We start from the raw sequence: 13,133 nt of genomic DNA on the forward strand, positions 1-13,133 counted from the left end.
ATGCCGCTCCGGATCATGTGCACCATCTCCTTTTCCACTGACGATGAACCTTGTAGAGGATACTGTAAAGAGGGCTTTAATGACTACTACAAGCGTATACAGAAGGACTACAGTGATGGGGGCTCACAGGACTACCTGGATAGGTGCAGCCAGGTGGATGATGACATCGAAGAGGACGAGGGCAATGATGGTGATGTGGATGACTTGGCCACTTTCTTCGGTGGTTGCTCGCTCCACGGAGCCAACCATGTGTTTGTGGAAGACAAGAAGTTTGGTATTCGCCAGGGTCTGTGGGCACTGGTCTTCATTTTGTCCCTGTCTGCCTTCTTATACCAGGTAGCTGACAGAATTATCTATTATCTCCAATATGACCACATCACCATGCTGGATGAGAGAGTGGCCGACCAAAAGATCTTTCCTGCCATATCTATGTGCAATTACAACTTCATCCGTAAGTCTCAGATGAGCTACAGTGACCTGATTTTCACAAGTCCCTTACTGGGATTTGAGGAAGGCATGGCACCTGGGTTTCAGCTGGCTGCAGAGCCGGACCGCCCACAGGGCTCACCCTTCAGCCTGGATGAGTTCTACAACCGCACCCGCCATCGTATTGAAGATATCCTGCTTGAATGTAGTTATAGTGGCAAAGAGTGTGGCCCTAAAGACTTCAGAGAGGTAAATCACCCAGAAAACTCATAGAAGCAATTGTATTTGTAAGAGAGCTATTTTTTCTATGGTAGACTTTGATGGTTCACATTTTATGTGTGAGTTGTAAATTGGAATGCATCTCCAAAAACATACAGTAGTGCAAACAACTTCGTGTGTGACTTTTGTTGAAGTTCGTGAGGGTAAATGAAGCACGTTCAGCAAAACATACCACTAAACTAATGCCTTCATCATCTACTGATGCAGAAGAAAGAGTTTATTGCTGCGAGGCAGTTCATTCTCAGTCCCGAGCCGCTGCAGTAAATAAAATTGTTTCTCAAAGTCGGTACGTCCGTATGAATAAAACTTCATTATGAATGGAAAAAAAAAAAAAGAGCAGCATAACTTAAAGTGGCACATTTGGCTAACAGCTGTTATTGAATTAAACTGGCACTGAGAGAAACATGTTGCTCAAGAATCAGAAGGAGGCGCAGAGCAGCTTTTTCCTCCCAAAACCTTTGTGTTTTCCTCCCTTTGCCCAACAATCAGCACCTGAATGAAACACTGAACGTATTGGTTGACGACATCCAGCTATCGGTGTTTCAGTTTGTTTGACCTTTTCACAGTTTAGTGGATTGATGTGGCTTCAACATCAATCTGTTTCAAAAAAGTCAAATAGCATCATGCAGGCTCTGGATTATTCATGTTTTGTTAATTATTGACTAGTTCTGGCAGTAGCAACATTATGTTAACAGATGTAAAAGATTATTTTTGAAGCCATCTTTATTTTATTTTCTAATTTATTCAGTTTTTTGTTTTGTTTATTATAATTCTCATCATCAAGCATTTATTATATTGCATGACTAATCATTCAAAATATATAATACACAGATTTGTTGCTACAATAAATAATGTAAGTAATGTATTATTGTGTCGTGGAGAAGATTTAGAGGCAAGGAGAAAAATACTGAACTGAAATTAAAATTTTAAAGCTTTCATAGCAGGCGATTTTTCATCGAGCCGTTTAAATAAACTCTGAAAACAGCCCTGACAGAAAAGCTGCATTCTTACTCTAAAAGGAAAATAAAGGTTATAGATTATTTTTTAAAAATGGGCAGGTGAGGATGGAAGGCATATTCATGTCTTAATACATGAAGACTTATCCTTATATAAGGTTCAAGTTATAAAAGTCAGATTTTCTGTGTAGTGAATGCCAAATTTGAAAAGAAATTGTGGAACAGAGCCATAGCAGTTATTTTTAGGTGTATTTGTTGTGGACTAAGTTACATTTTTACTGTGTCCCTTATGTAAAAACAGAGTTCCCCCTATGGTTATTACAACAGATCAGCAGAGTTAGTTTCTAAAATAGACAAAGTTTAAAAAAAGAAGTTCCCAGGTCAGGAAGACTATATGACAAATGAACAAAGAGGAATATGAGGTCAATGTCCTGCAGTGAATTCGAGTCAGCTGTCATATTTGTACTGTTGATATGCATAAAAAAGGTTCAGTGAGCCGTTTTATTCTTATGAGAAGAGGCCTTTGACAAGACTTTGTTCAATGGCAGATTTTACTGTTTTATTCATCACATATTCTCACCTTGAATTTAATGGACTTCTTTGATCATTCTGTCATAGAAACTCATCTATGTCCTCTAAAGACAATTTCACTGAAAAATCATTAGTAATTACTGGAAAAAAACAGAGAAAAGCTTTAAGGTTATTAGATTTTTTATTTTTTTGGATAAGAAAAACAAACAGTCGAATGCCTTAATTTTTACCTGAAATTTTTCAGTTCGTGGAAGTAATTATAAAATACGAAGCAATAAAACTGTTTTTTTTAAGTCATAAATAGCTGATTTTCATGCAAATCTCTTTATACACTTTAACACTGCACACTTTATTTATGTGCAATAGTGTGTGACGTTGCTTCAAGGTTGTTTAAAGTTTTATACAGTTTGATTTGCTGTTTCTGAGCCAAACGTGTGCAGTGATTGGAGATCCAAGCAACAAAAATGACCAGCAATCATTTTCTTGTCAGGTTTAAGGAGACTATTTATAACCATTGTCAGATGGCACTGGAACACTTCTTGGTTTCAGCTTCCCACTAAAATAACCATTGATTGTTACTTCATCTCTTATTCTTCTGACTGATTAGTGTAATTCAACACCCTCTTGCTGTTTTGTTGTTCTTTTTTTAAGATACTTTTTGACAACTGGTTAGTTGGAGAATATAACCCTATATACCGTACTTGCTGCTGTACACGTCGTGCCGCCATATAAGTCGCATCAGTCCAAATATGTCTAATAAAATGGAAAAAAACATAAATACATCACTTTGCTGCATAAGTCGCATCTATTATGCGTCACCACTGACCGCCCGGAAACGTGGGCCAAAAATCAATTGGCTGCCAAATGGTGGACGCGGGAGCGTGCATGGGAGAACTTTAACAAGAATTTAACAAGATTAACACTTAAAAACAATTGTTTGTTTGCTCAAAATTATAGCAAATGTGTGTCTCAGTCTAACTTTTGCTTAATAAATGCACTTTGACGGTCAGATCAGCTGCATTTCAAAAGCCAATTTGCAGCTGCTGGAGAGTGTAGAGGGAAATTTAACAAGCTAACCACCTAAAAATAATTATTTGTTTGCTTGACATTATAGCAAAGGTGTGTCTCAGTTGATAATGTCCTTAATAAATGCACTTTAATTGTCAAATCAGCTGCATATCTCCTGGGTGGAGCGGCGAAATACAGCTGATTTGACGTTTGCTCCAGAAGTTCAGGAGCAAGACAAAGGTGACTTGGTATGGCAAGCCAAGTGTCTCATTAATAGCCTCTTTTACCTATTAATGAGACACTTGGCTTGCCAAATCAGTTAAGCACCCTCTTGTGGCTGAAAATGTTAGTGTTCAATATTATGACTGTCAAAATGAATGAAATCGTCAGATCTCAGCCAAATATTGGTTTATAAATATGGGAAAAAAACATAAATAAGTTGCTTCGCTGTGTAAGTCGCAGGGCATGCTAATTTATGCAAAAAGGTGTGACTTATACAGCGAAAAGTACGGTATGTTGCACTTGCAGGGTTTGTGACATTTGTTGGTATAAATGAGGAGCTATTTGAAATACAAGTCATGTCTTCTTTTCCTCATTCATTGGTATAACAAGTTGTCCTTGCTTGTACTTGCAACATTATCATGCATTCATTGCCCGTAATGTTTCACCAGGGGACCAATCTGATTTGTCCTACTAATAATGTAGTTAATGCTCTTTGGATACAGATTTGTTACACTTTTGTCCTCTTTAAAAATGACAAATGATTTTCAGGCTTCAGATTTAAAGGCACAATGAATAACCAGATATTTAATGGTCAACATGTGCCTTAAAGGCTCCTTTTAGACACAAGGTTTGAGTGGGGCTTGCAGTGTGTGTGTCATTGTAGATCGTTGCACACACTTATCTTTCAGCCAGTGCTGAAGTGTTAATCCTGCATTGGCTATTTGCATTAAGGCTTTGCCACTTGACTTTAAGTTGTAGAAATGGGACAGTTAGCAGTTTCTGGTATATAATCAAGGTTCATGCTCAATAATCCCGGTAAATAATCCAACAACGTTCAGTCAGGTCATCTGGACGTGTTTTTTTTGGTTGTTTGTTTGTTTGTTTTTTTAGAGACATTTCATCCTTCATCCGAAGGAATTCATCAATCTTAGGAGCCACAAACAAACTGTTTCCCCACAAGAAGCACATTACCATAGTGGATCAACCAGCAAACTGATTGGTCCACTATGGGAGTGTGCTTCCCATAGTGACCTCACTGAACGTTGTTGGATTATTTACCTGGATTATTGAGAATGAACATTGATGTCTTGAACCACTTTGGCTGTGGCTGCCTGGGAGGAGTCGACTGGGGAGAGGGCGGCCCCCCGAAACCATCCTCACCAGCAAACTGGTTGGTCCACTATGGGAGTGTGCTGCTTGTGAGTAAAGGGACATTAAAAGTTTAAACAAACTCAAGTTCCTGACCCTATTGGTTACTTTTCCACCAATCATCATCAGTTTTGGCATAGCATTACAAAATGCAACATAACGCAGTTGCTTTTTGCTCATATTTTGCATTGACTGAGTTACATCAAGAGTTCTCTAACAACAAATGTCCAAAGTGTTTTATGTATGGATCTACCAGTAATCAGAAAATGACCCATCAACAAGTCAAAGACATCACCACAAACGTTACTATGACTGCTGAAGAAATTGATTAAGCACATTAGTCAACTAAAACTAACTATGTCTTTGAAATGCCAAACATTTATTATATAAAAGATTGATATATTTTGAGCAAGCAGTCAGAAATGTGTATTGTAAGTCAAAGTGAACCAAGCACATACTATGTACTTTGAGGGGAAAAGTAGTGCATGTGGGGAAAAAAAACAATAGAAATATTCAACATTTACAAATCAAAAGTCCATAAAGACAGATTATGCAGATTATTTCTGCACATTTGCTATGTCCTTGGTTATAGCTAAAAAGCAGGATAATGCACCGCACATCTATTAAAATATTCCTGGTTTATTTTTTTCTCTAGGACAGCAAATCAATAAGCATATTTATTTTGCATAATGTGGCAATTGGCAACACCAATGGTTTGTGTATTCCTGCTCCTGCCTGTTTATTATATCTCCACAAGAACCACTAAGGTCCCAGTGACTCCACTGCTGGTGTTTAAAGTAGGAGAGGTGAACAGATTGATTGCTTTCTGTCTCTAGGGCTCTCTGGCCATTTTTTTTTTTTTTTTTATCTCTGTCAGTCCACCATCTTCCTCTTTCTCTGCTGTTTGTACATTTAAAAGCTTGTGTCCATATCTCTGCAGATGTGCATGACCTGCAATAATTTTTTTTATCTAAGAGTTGAGTCAATAAGTGGCTAGTGCCAATTCAGATCCCAGCAATTCTTTCCCGGTGCAGAATATGAGCCCCCCTCCGAGCAGTGATCTAAATCCCTGCTTCCTGTTTCAGCCCCAGCCCATTAGATGCAGCTTGACTTTCTCCCAAGCTCAGCACTGTCAACAGAATCAGCCAGTAGCTCTGATTACGCCCTTCTCTTGTCTCCTCAAGAGCATCAGTCAGTATGCCACCAGTGCAGTCGCTGCCAGATTGACAACTGGGGAGAAAAAAATACAGCGGCATATCCATGTAATTTGTTATTTTCTTCATTGTCAAGGTTCTTTGTGCGTTTCTGTTTCATGTTTGTTTTCCCGATTAGTTTAGACTTATCATTTGTGTTTCTGTATTTAGATCAATCCTTGTGTAATCTATGTTTCAGCGTATTCTGCCCTCAGACAGCTCTGTGTTTTTCCAGCCTTGCCTGCCAGCTATCAGCAATCAGTCCCAGGTGTTTCCACCTTCTTCTCTCCCTCGGTTTACTATAGGCGTTTTGCCACTGCCACAAAGGACGTCTTTTGTGAGATTGAGAAATGCAGGGCCAGAGCTGCAGAGGCTTGCTGTCTAGCTCTGTGTTGTAAATAGGTGTTATGGTTCAGTACTTTTTGGGGGCAACCAGTGAAACACCATCAGTGAAAGTGTTGTGTAATTATCCTCAAGCACATGCTATGGTAAATTAAAAATTTGTTAATTACTTGAAAAAAAGCCTTAGGACTGTTTACTGTAGATAATATGTATGTTTCACCAGCAGAGCATAAATGTGTGCTGAACTCAATTTGTTCTAATCACACGCTACTCTTTAACAATTACGCAAGTTAGTCTGTTTATAATGTGTAGCTTTTGTTATTGGTTTATTTATCTTGTGAAATTTAAATGAAAACTTTGGAGCTATACATTGCATACTTGCTGTTTCATTTCCTGGCTTGAAATATACATCAGTTACTACTAGTGCACATATGACAAACTTAAGGCTGGGGGCCAAATCTGACTTGTGTTAACATTTTATTTGACCTCCAAGATAATAATTTAAATTTAGCTTTTAGATTTGACCTACCAATATGTGACAGATTAAGTCCCTACATCGCAGTTTGCCTAAAAATAAGGCATGCATGCAGTAGTGCAGACTTCGCATGATGGTTAGCTAATTTTGAAGCTAAGAAATATAAGTTTGATTTATCAGTAATCTTTTATTTTGCTGTGAAAAGAGCAACAGGGAAATCCAAAACAAGTTTTAAGACAAAATCAAATACTTTTATTTTGTAGTTGAATACATTTCACTTCCCATCCGAAATAAAGATAAATCAAAATAAAGCCCAGTTTGTTTTTTTTGTCTTAAACCTTGTTTTTTCATGTCCTGACTGAGAATCTTCACCAGCAGCAACAGGAAACATCAAATTTGATTGATCAAACTTGTTGATGAGCTTTGAGCCGTCTGACTTGAAGTAATGTGCATTAGAGCACTGTGCTTTAATTCTCTTTTTCTGTTATTCTGCAGTTATTTCAAAGTCAAATTTTGTCCAAATTGTTGCAAGGATTTTTATTTTATTTTTTTTACTGATTTGATGAATTAGGATACTAAAAATAATACATGCACATTAATCAAGAATAAAGCATGAGCAATGAATGAAAATCTTTATTCAGTAAGTGGTGTACATTCTAAAGTCTGCATAAAATGTACAGTAGTTGGAAAAAATATATAATTTGTATTTTTACACACAAAAAAATTACATATTACATTGAAAAGAGACGTTTTTTTAATAAGCATTGTCTGAGCTTGGCAATTGGCTTGAATTTCAAAAAGGTCATTTTGGCCCCTTGTAGAGTAACTGGATTTGACAAGTGTAACAAATTATCTATATTAGGACAAGCTCTACAGAACTACAGGTGCTGCACCTCAATAAAGTGTGCAGTGTGCATATATCTTGGTCCACTTCTGTCTTCCATCTGCACTTTGTCAGGTATGAGCAAATAAATTAAAAACAACCAATTTCCTATTCCAGGTCATAGATACGAGTCTGGGTAACACAAGGACAGGTTCTGTCTAACAGACGTTATTAAAGAGTGCACTGCAGATACACTTCCTCTCCATATGAGGTAACAGCATGACAATATTAAATATGCATGCTGTCACTCAAATTCAGACTGACAGACTGTGATGTTCTCATCTTCTAAATGATGGTTTACTGTCTGCACATCAGGAAGTAATAGGTGGTCTTGATCCAGAACTCAGAAAATTATTCAGATTTGAATTATGTTCTTCGCAGTTATTGCATCAAAGTGATACAGCTTGCCTGTTTCATCTTTTAAAATAGTCATAATATCAAACAGGGATCACAAGGGGGCAGTGTTATACAGACATTTCAGAACCAGAACTGTCTCATGGAAATATAAAGATGCATGCTGTTCTTTTTTATCCTTGTTGTTTGCAAGTAATCCCTCAGTAACAGGCTTAATCTTCTCTTTAAGATCTCATTGATTCCCACTATAGTGCAGCCTCAGAGCTGCTGAGCTCCAGTGACCACTATCTGTTTGAAACTTCATGTAGCCGCAGGACTGCTGCCAGTAAACACGGTGGTGGTGTTTTTGAGAGACGTTTTCCTGAGGGGTTGAGCTCTGTTTGTGTATTCAGGGGATTAAGAATATTACAAATCAAGCATGAGCTGAGATTTGATCAGTGTCAAGAGCTTTGACAGAGATCCATGCCTCTTTTATTCTGTTTTTTTAATTATTATTGTTTTTTTTACTTTTACTTTCTATTTTTTATTTATTTTCAGAAAACACACAGTTTCATGAGGGATTGCTGTCGGGTAGAGAAAACACACCATGGCATTAAGTCACAGTGGGATCTTCTCCCTCATAATCAAAATGACTGATCAATATTGTCAAAAGCATTTCTTTTAATTAAATATCGCCTCACTCTTTTGGGAAAACAGTTGTCTAAAGGTACAGCGACATCCTACCTAATGAGTCCAATGGGATAAAAAGCCATTAAATCAGGTTAATACATTTATTATCAGCCATTTGTTTATAGAAATGCAAATTATTCATTAAAATTACATAAATTAAAGAAGAAAACTTTCATTTTAATTCTAGGCTAATATAAGTGATGTGTAATGATGTTAAAATGAGAGAAATGGTCTTGTTGGAGAAATTATAAATGGAAAAAGGTGTATGACGATTGTCCCATAAAGGTCCAACAGTCACTAACGACGAGCTAATTAGGGCTGATGAGAGGGCCTTCATGACTTCCAACAGGACCAGTCCTTGTTCTTAATACCAGGGCTGACATGAATTGTTTTGCTCTGGATGATAGAAGGAAAATCAGAGAAGTCGTAAGGAGAAATGTTGTGTTCTTTTAAGGGCGCTGGACTCTGGTTGTATTTTCTCTCAAATCCTGGACCTTCTTTTTTCCTTCTGCTATGTGTCTTGTATGTGTGGGCCGATACATGAACCTGAAGACAGACCTTCAGAGATGTACCAGACAATTTAGGAAAAAAATAATTATCTACTGCAGGCTGACTTGCATTCTTATCAGGCAGATAAAACTGTAGAGGGAAAAAAGATATTGAAATTTTGTGTGTAGTGTGCAGAGGCAAAATAAAGTGCCTAAAGGCCAAAATGTGAATTGTTTAAACAGGGCTTTAATGCCTTTATACTGCAGGATTCTGTAGAAATGGTCTTCAGATCTCAGGAATAGAAGGCTCCTTATTTTAGAGTGTGGATAAAAATGTTCAAATAAAGATTTAAACTCATCTTGGACCTTAAAATATGTATTTGCAACACGCAGGGAAAACAGATCCAGTGTTTCATTTCCATCTGTAACTGTATTTCCTTATCAAATATTATATGTAGCCTGGGGTTTAGAAGTTGACTCTGAGCCAGTGATGATTAGAGATCATGTAGATATTAAGATGTATTAAATATGAAGTTGAAATCTTACATCTTTTGGCTAAGCTCTCCTAAACAGATTTAAAGAAGTGCACACCCAAAAATATTTTCATTAGTAAATATGTACAATGCTGCAAAACATTTTGGCTGAACATCAGGTTAATGAAACTTTAACATTTACAGGGATTATTTCATATATTAGCCGTGCCTTTTTATACAATTTTTTTTTCATTTAATTCTGTTCATCGGGATTATTGAAAAGTTGGCAAAATATCCAGATTTACTAAATCAAATATTACTCAAAACTCAAGTTAGACTTATGGTCAAATTTTAAAGAATATTATTGTTTATCGCAAAATTTCTGAGACAATTAATTGCCCAGCAAAATTTGTTATTGTGACAAGCCTAACTAAGACACCTTAAGCCCGATGCATATCTTTGCAATTCACAGCAAAGAGATGTATAAAAAAAAATAATTAAAAACCATGTTAACTGTGGATTTGAATCCCTGTAAATGCAAAATTGTGGATAAATAATTTGAACTCATTTGTTTAGTAACATTTTAAGCAGGAGCTGTGTCAAACTGCCTTAAATTTAAACAGGTTTAAAACCGCAAACAAATCATCCTGAGTCAATGTTGGTAGGAGCCGTTTCGATTGAACAAATGTTTCACTCCAGTATCTGCAGAGCTCTTGCCTTAGAGCAGTACAAGAAAAGAGGGTGATTACATTATTCAGCGCAACAACCTAATACCCACAGCTGATGCAAATTTTAGCACCAATAACAGCTGCTTAAGAAGCAGACGGTGAGAGAATTACTGACACCAGCAGGAAGATGGGCCTGTCGATGAACCCCCTCCCCCACCATCTTCCCATTCACAGGTTTATGTCAGGGAATAATTGCTCTACCTGGTTCAGACTAGAAGTTATTAAGAGGTAAGAAGTAAATAAATCATTGCAGCAATTACCATTTGTCTGCTAGCCCCTTTTATACACATCCTCACTGTACAGACACTGTTAGTGATTGCCTCATCCATCCATCATATTACTTTCAGTAAATATACCTCCAGAGGGGCTGGTATTACTACAAACAAAAAGAAATCAGAATGAAAGAGTCATTTAGGCTGCATTCAGATTTGGTCTGTTTATGTCTGAGCGAGAGTGAGTGTTTCAGTTCGTCAGTCAGCTGGATAAGGATCAGCGCGTCTTCGTTATTCCTGCTTCTATCGCATATTGGATGTCTCCTTGACATGAGGTGTAACTCACACACATTCACCCCTAGCCTGTGGTTTAACAAGTTTCGCAGTGTGTTTTGATATTCTATGAGAAAATATAATTTTAGTTATTTTGATCAAGTTGAGCAGGGTGTTTAGGAATGTTTTGTTTGAATGTTCAGACCCTGCTGTGATTAGAAACTGATAATACAGTCAATGTGTGATGTTCTTACTGAAAATACAAGGTTATATATGGTTTTGTGAAAAATCACAGAAAGTGATTTCATTTTATTTATATACACAGCAAAAAAGGCCACAGAAGAACGATTGTAAGATGCTTTAAATATCTGCTTAATTCTAGTCTTTGTAGTGATTAAAATCCTATTCTGCTTTTTATCTTGACCAAAATCTTATTTGACTTCTTAAATTTGCTGGTTAAACAGTGTCCCTGCGCTGAAAGCTAATGTTCAATATCTCTTAAGCAGCTTGCTGCTTTAGAAGGTTGAGGTCAAGCTGAAACTGGATAAATGAATGTCACCCGCATGTCTGAACGGCCGCAGTACGTGATTTCATTATTGACTGTGAGTTATGGGAGGAAAATAAAACGAGTTATGTTTCCGTCTTCCATTAGCCACAGTAACCTAAATACCAATCAGTTCAAAGCTAATGCCTGGATCCAACAATGTTCAGTCAGCTCATCTGAACGGTTTATTTTTTTACTGAGACGTTTCGTCCTTCATTCGAAGGACTTCTTCAGTCCGAGAAGCCACAGAAAAAGAACTGGAGTCCAACAAATACCACACTCCCATAGTGGGGGAAAAAAAACAGTTTGCTGGTGATAAGATGGTTTCTGGGGCCCGCCCTCTCCCCCATCGCTCCTCTGATGCAGGCATGTCGAAATGGTTCAAAACACCAACAGTTCATGCTCCATAATCCAGGTTACAAATCCAACAATGTTCAGTCAGGTCATCTGGATGGTTTCTTTTTGTGGTATTTGTGTAAGACTCCAGTTTGTTTGTGGCTTCTCGGACTGAGGAAGTCCTTTTGGATGAAGGATGAAACTTCTCAGAAAAAAAAAATAGTTGTATGCTGTATAGTAATCATTGTATAACGTCGTATGTTCTAGAATTGCGCTGCTCGGGGTGGCTGCATGTAGCTCCAACATGCATGTTGGAGTAGCTGTTACATTCATTCGTCTTTTTCTGAATGTAAATCACCTTATTTTTTGGATGATTATTTCCTCTGGTGTCGGATGCTGTGCAGCTGAAAGGATTTTTACTGAAACTTTTTTTTTGGACATTTGTTATGATGGGTAACCATGACAACAAGGTTTTTTTTTTTTTTTTTTTTTTTTTTTTTTTAAGAACTGGGAACAGCTGATTAACATCTCAAAAGCTCAAATAATATCGCAACTACAGCCCCAAATCCCAAATGAGTTGAAAAGGATGTGCTGTGGATGCATTCTCATCTACCTGCCGGTTGTGCTTGAGTGCCTGACCACTGAGATCCTGGAACTAGACTAGAAGGAAACATGGCTCGTGACAGCAGAAGGGCGGGATCATCCCCCAACACCTGCAGCTGGCTGTCTGCAGTGACGAGGAGCTCAGTACGCTGCTGGGAGGAATGGCCATCGCTCTTGGAGGAGTTCTGCCCGGCATTCGGGCGATCCTGCAGCCCGGGGGAACCGAGAGGCCAGTTGAGTCTGGGTGGACGGACTGGATGGTATCTGCAGCCAGTTTCTTCATATCCGCTGTGGGATAGACCTTTGGAAGAGATCCTTCCTGCCTACAGCCATCAGTATCTATAACATCTCATAATGAAATTAACAAGTTACAATATTTAATTTCCTTTTGGGATTAATAAAGCATTTTTGAGTTTAATTGAAACATTGACAGTTTCCAAATTGTGATGATTTAACTTTTTGTGTGTATTTCTAGATGTTGCAACAAGAAAAAACTTCCATCATCAATGCGTGTGCTTGTAGCAGCTAAGAAAATTTGAGCTCCAAGAGACGCTCACCTCCACATCTAGTTTTACAAGAAAGAATCATTTATAAATGTCAAACAGAAAGAGACCATTTATTTTACAAAGCGCCTTTCATTCATTTCTCCCTGAGCAGCAAATAGGAGCCATCAAGCCTTTGGGAACTGGGAGACTGTTTGCTGTAGCTAGCAGCCATACTCTGAAAGTCATTCATCAGAACCATTTCCCCCTCTTCCAAACTCTCCCCCAGCCCAGCTGTCATGATCCTGCCAAAATGAATTAGCAGTGTCATCCTGTGTTTCCTAGTGCAGGCAGGGATACTCTTATTGTCCCATGGGCTGTGAACATAAATCTGCTCCATTCAGCCTCTGTGCTTATACAGTGTGACTCCTGAATCCATCCGCAGGTTCGTGCATTGATGCATCATAGTTAAGCACAAAAAACATGGTGGTCCTGTCACACTCTCAA

At 37.9% G+C, this 13,133-nt stretch overlaps 1 protein-coding gene across 1 annotated transcript in view; it reads left to right on the forward strand.

Annotated features, from left to right (window-relative positions):
- The window catches only part of LOC119412798 (acid-sensing ion channel 1B), a 67,085-nt gene continuing 53,952 nt past the window's right edge, over nucleotides 1-13,133 (forward strand). The window contains exon 1 of the mRNA XM_037679833.1: nucleotides 1-675. Within this exon, the coding sequence (XP_037535761.1) occupies nucleotides 1-675 (675 nt within the window). The remainder of the gene's footprint in view (nucleotides 676-13,133) is intronic.

This window comes from Nematolebias whitei, chromosome 7 (assembly GCF_014905685.2).
Source record: "Nematolebias whitei isolate Nwh7 chromosome 7, NemWhi1, whole genome shotgun sequence".
In the NCBI taxonomy this organism is placed as follows: domain Eukaryota; kingdom Metazoa; phylum Chordata; class Actinopteri; order Cyprinodontiformes; family Rivulidae; genus Nematolebias; species Nematolebias whitei.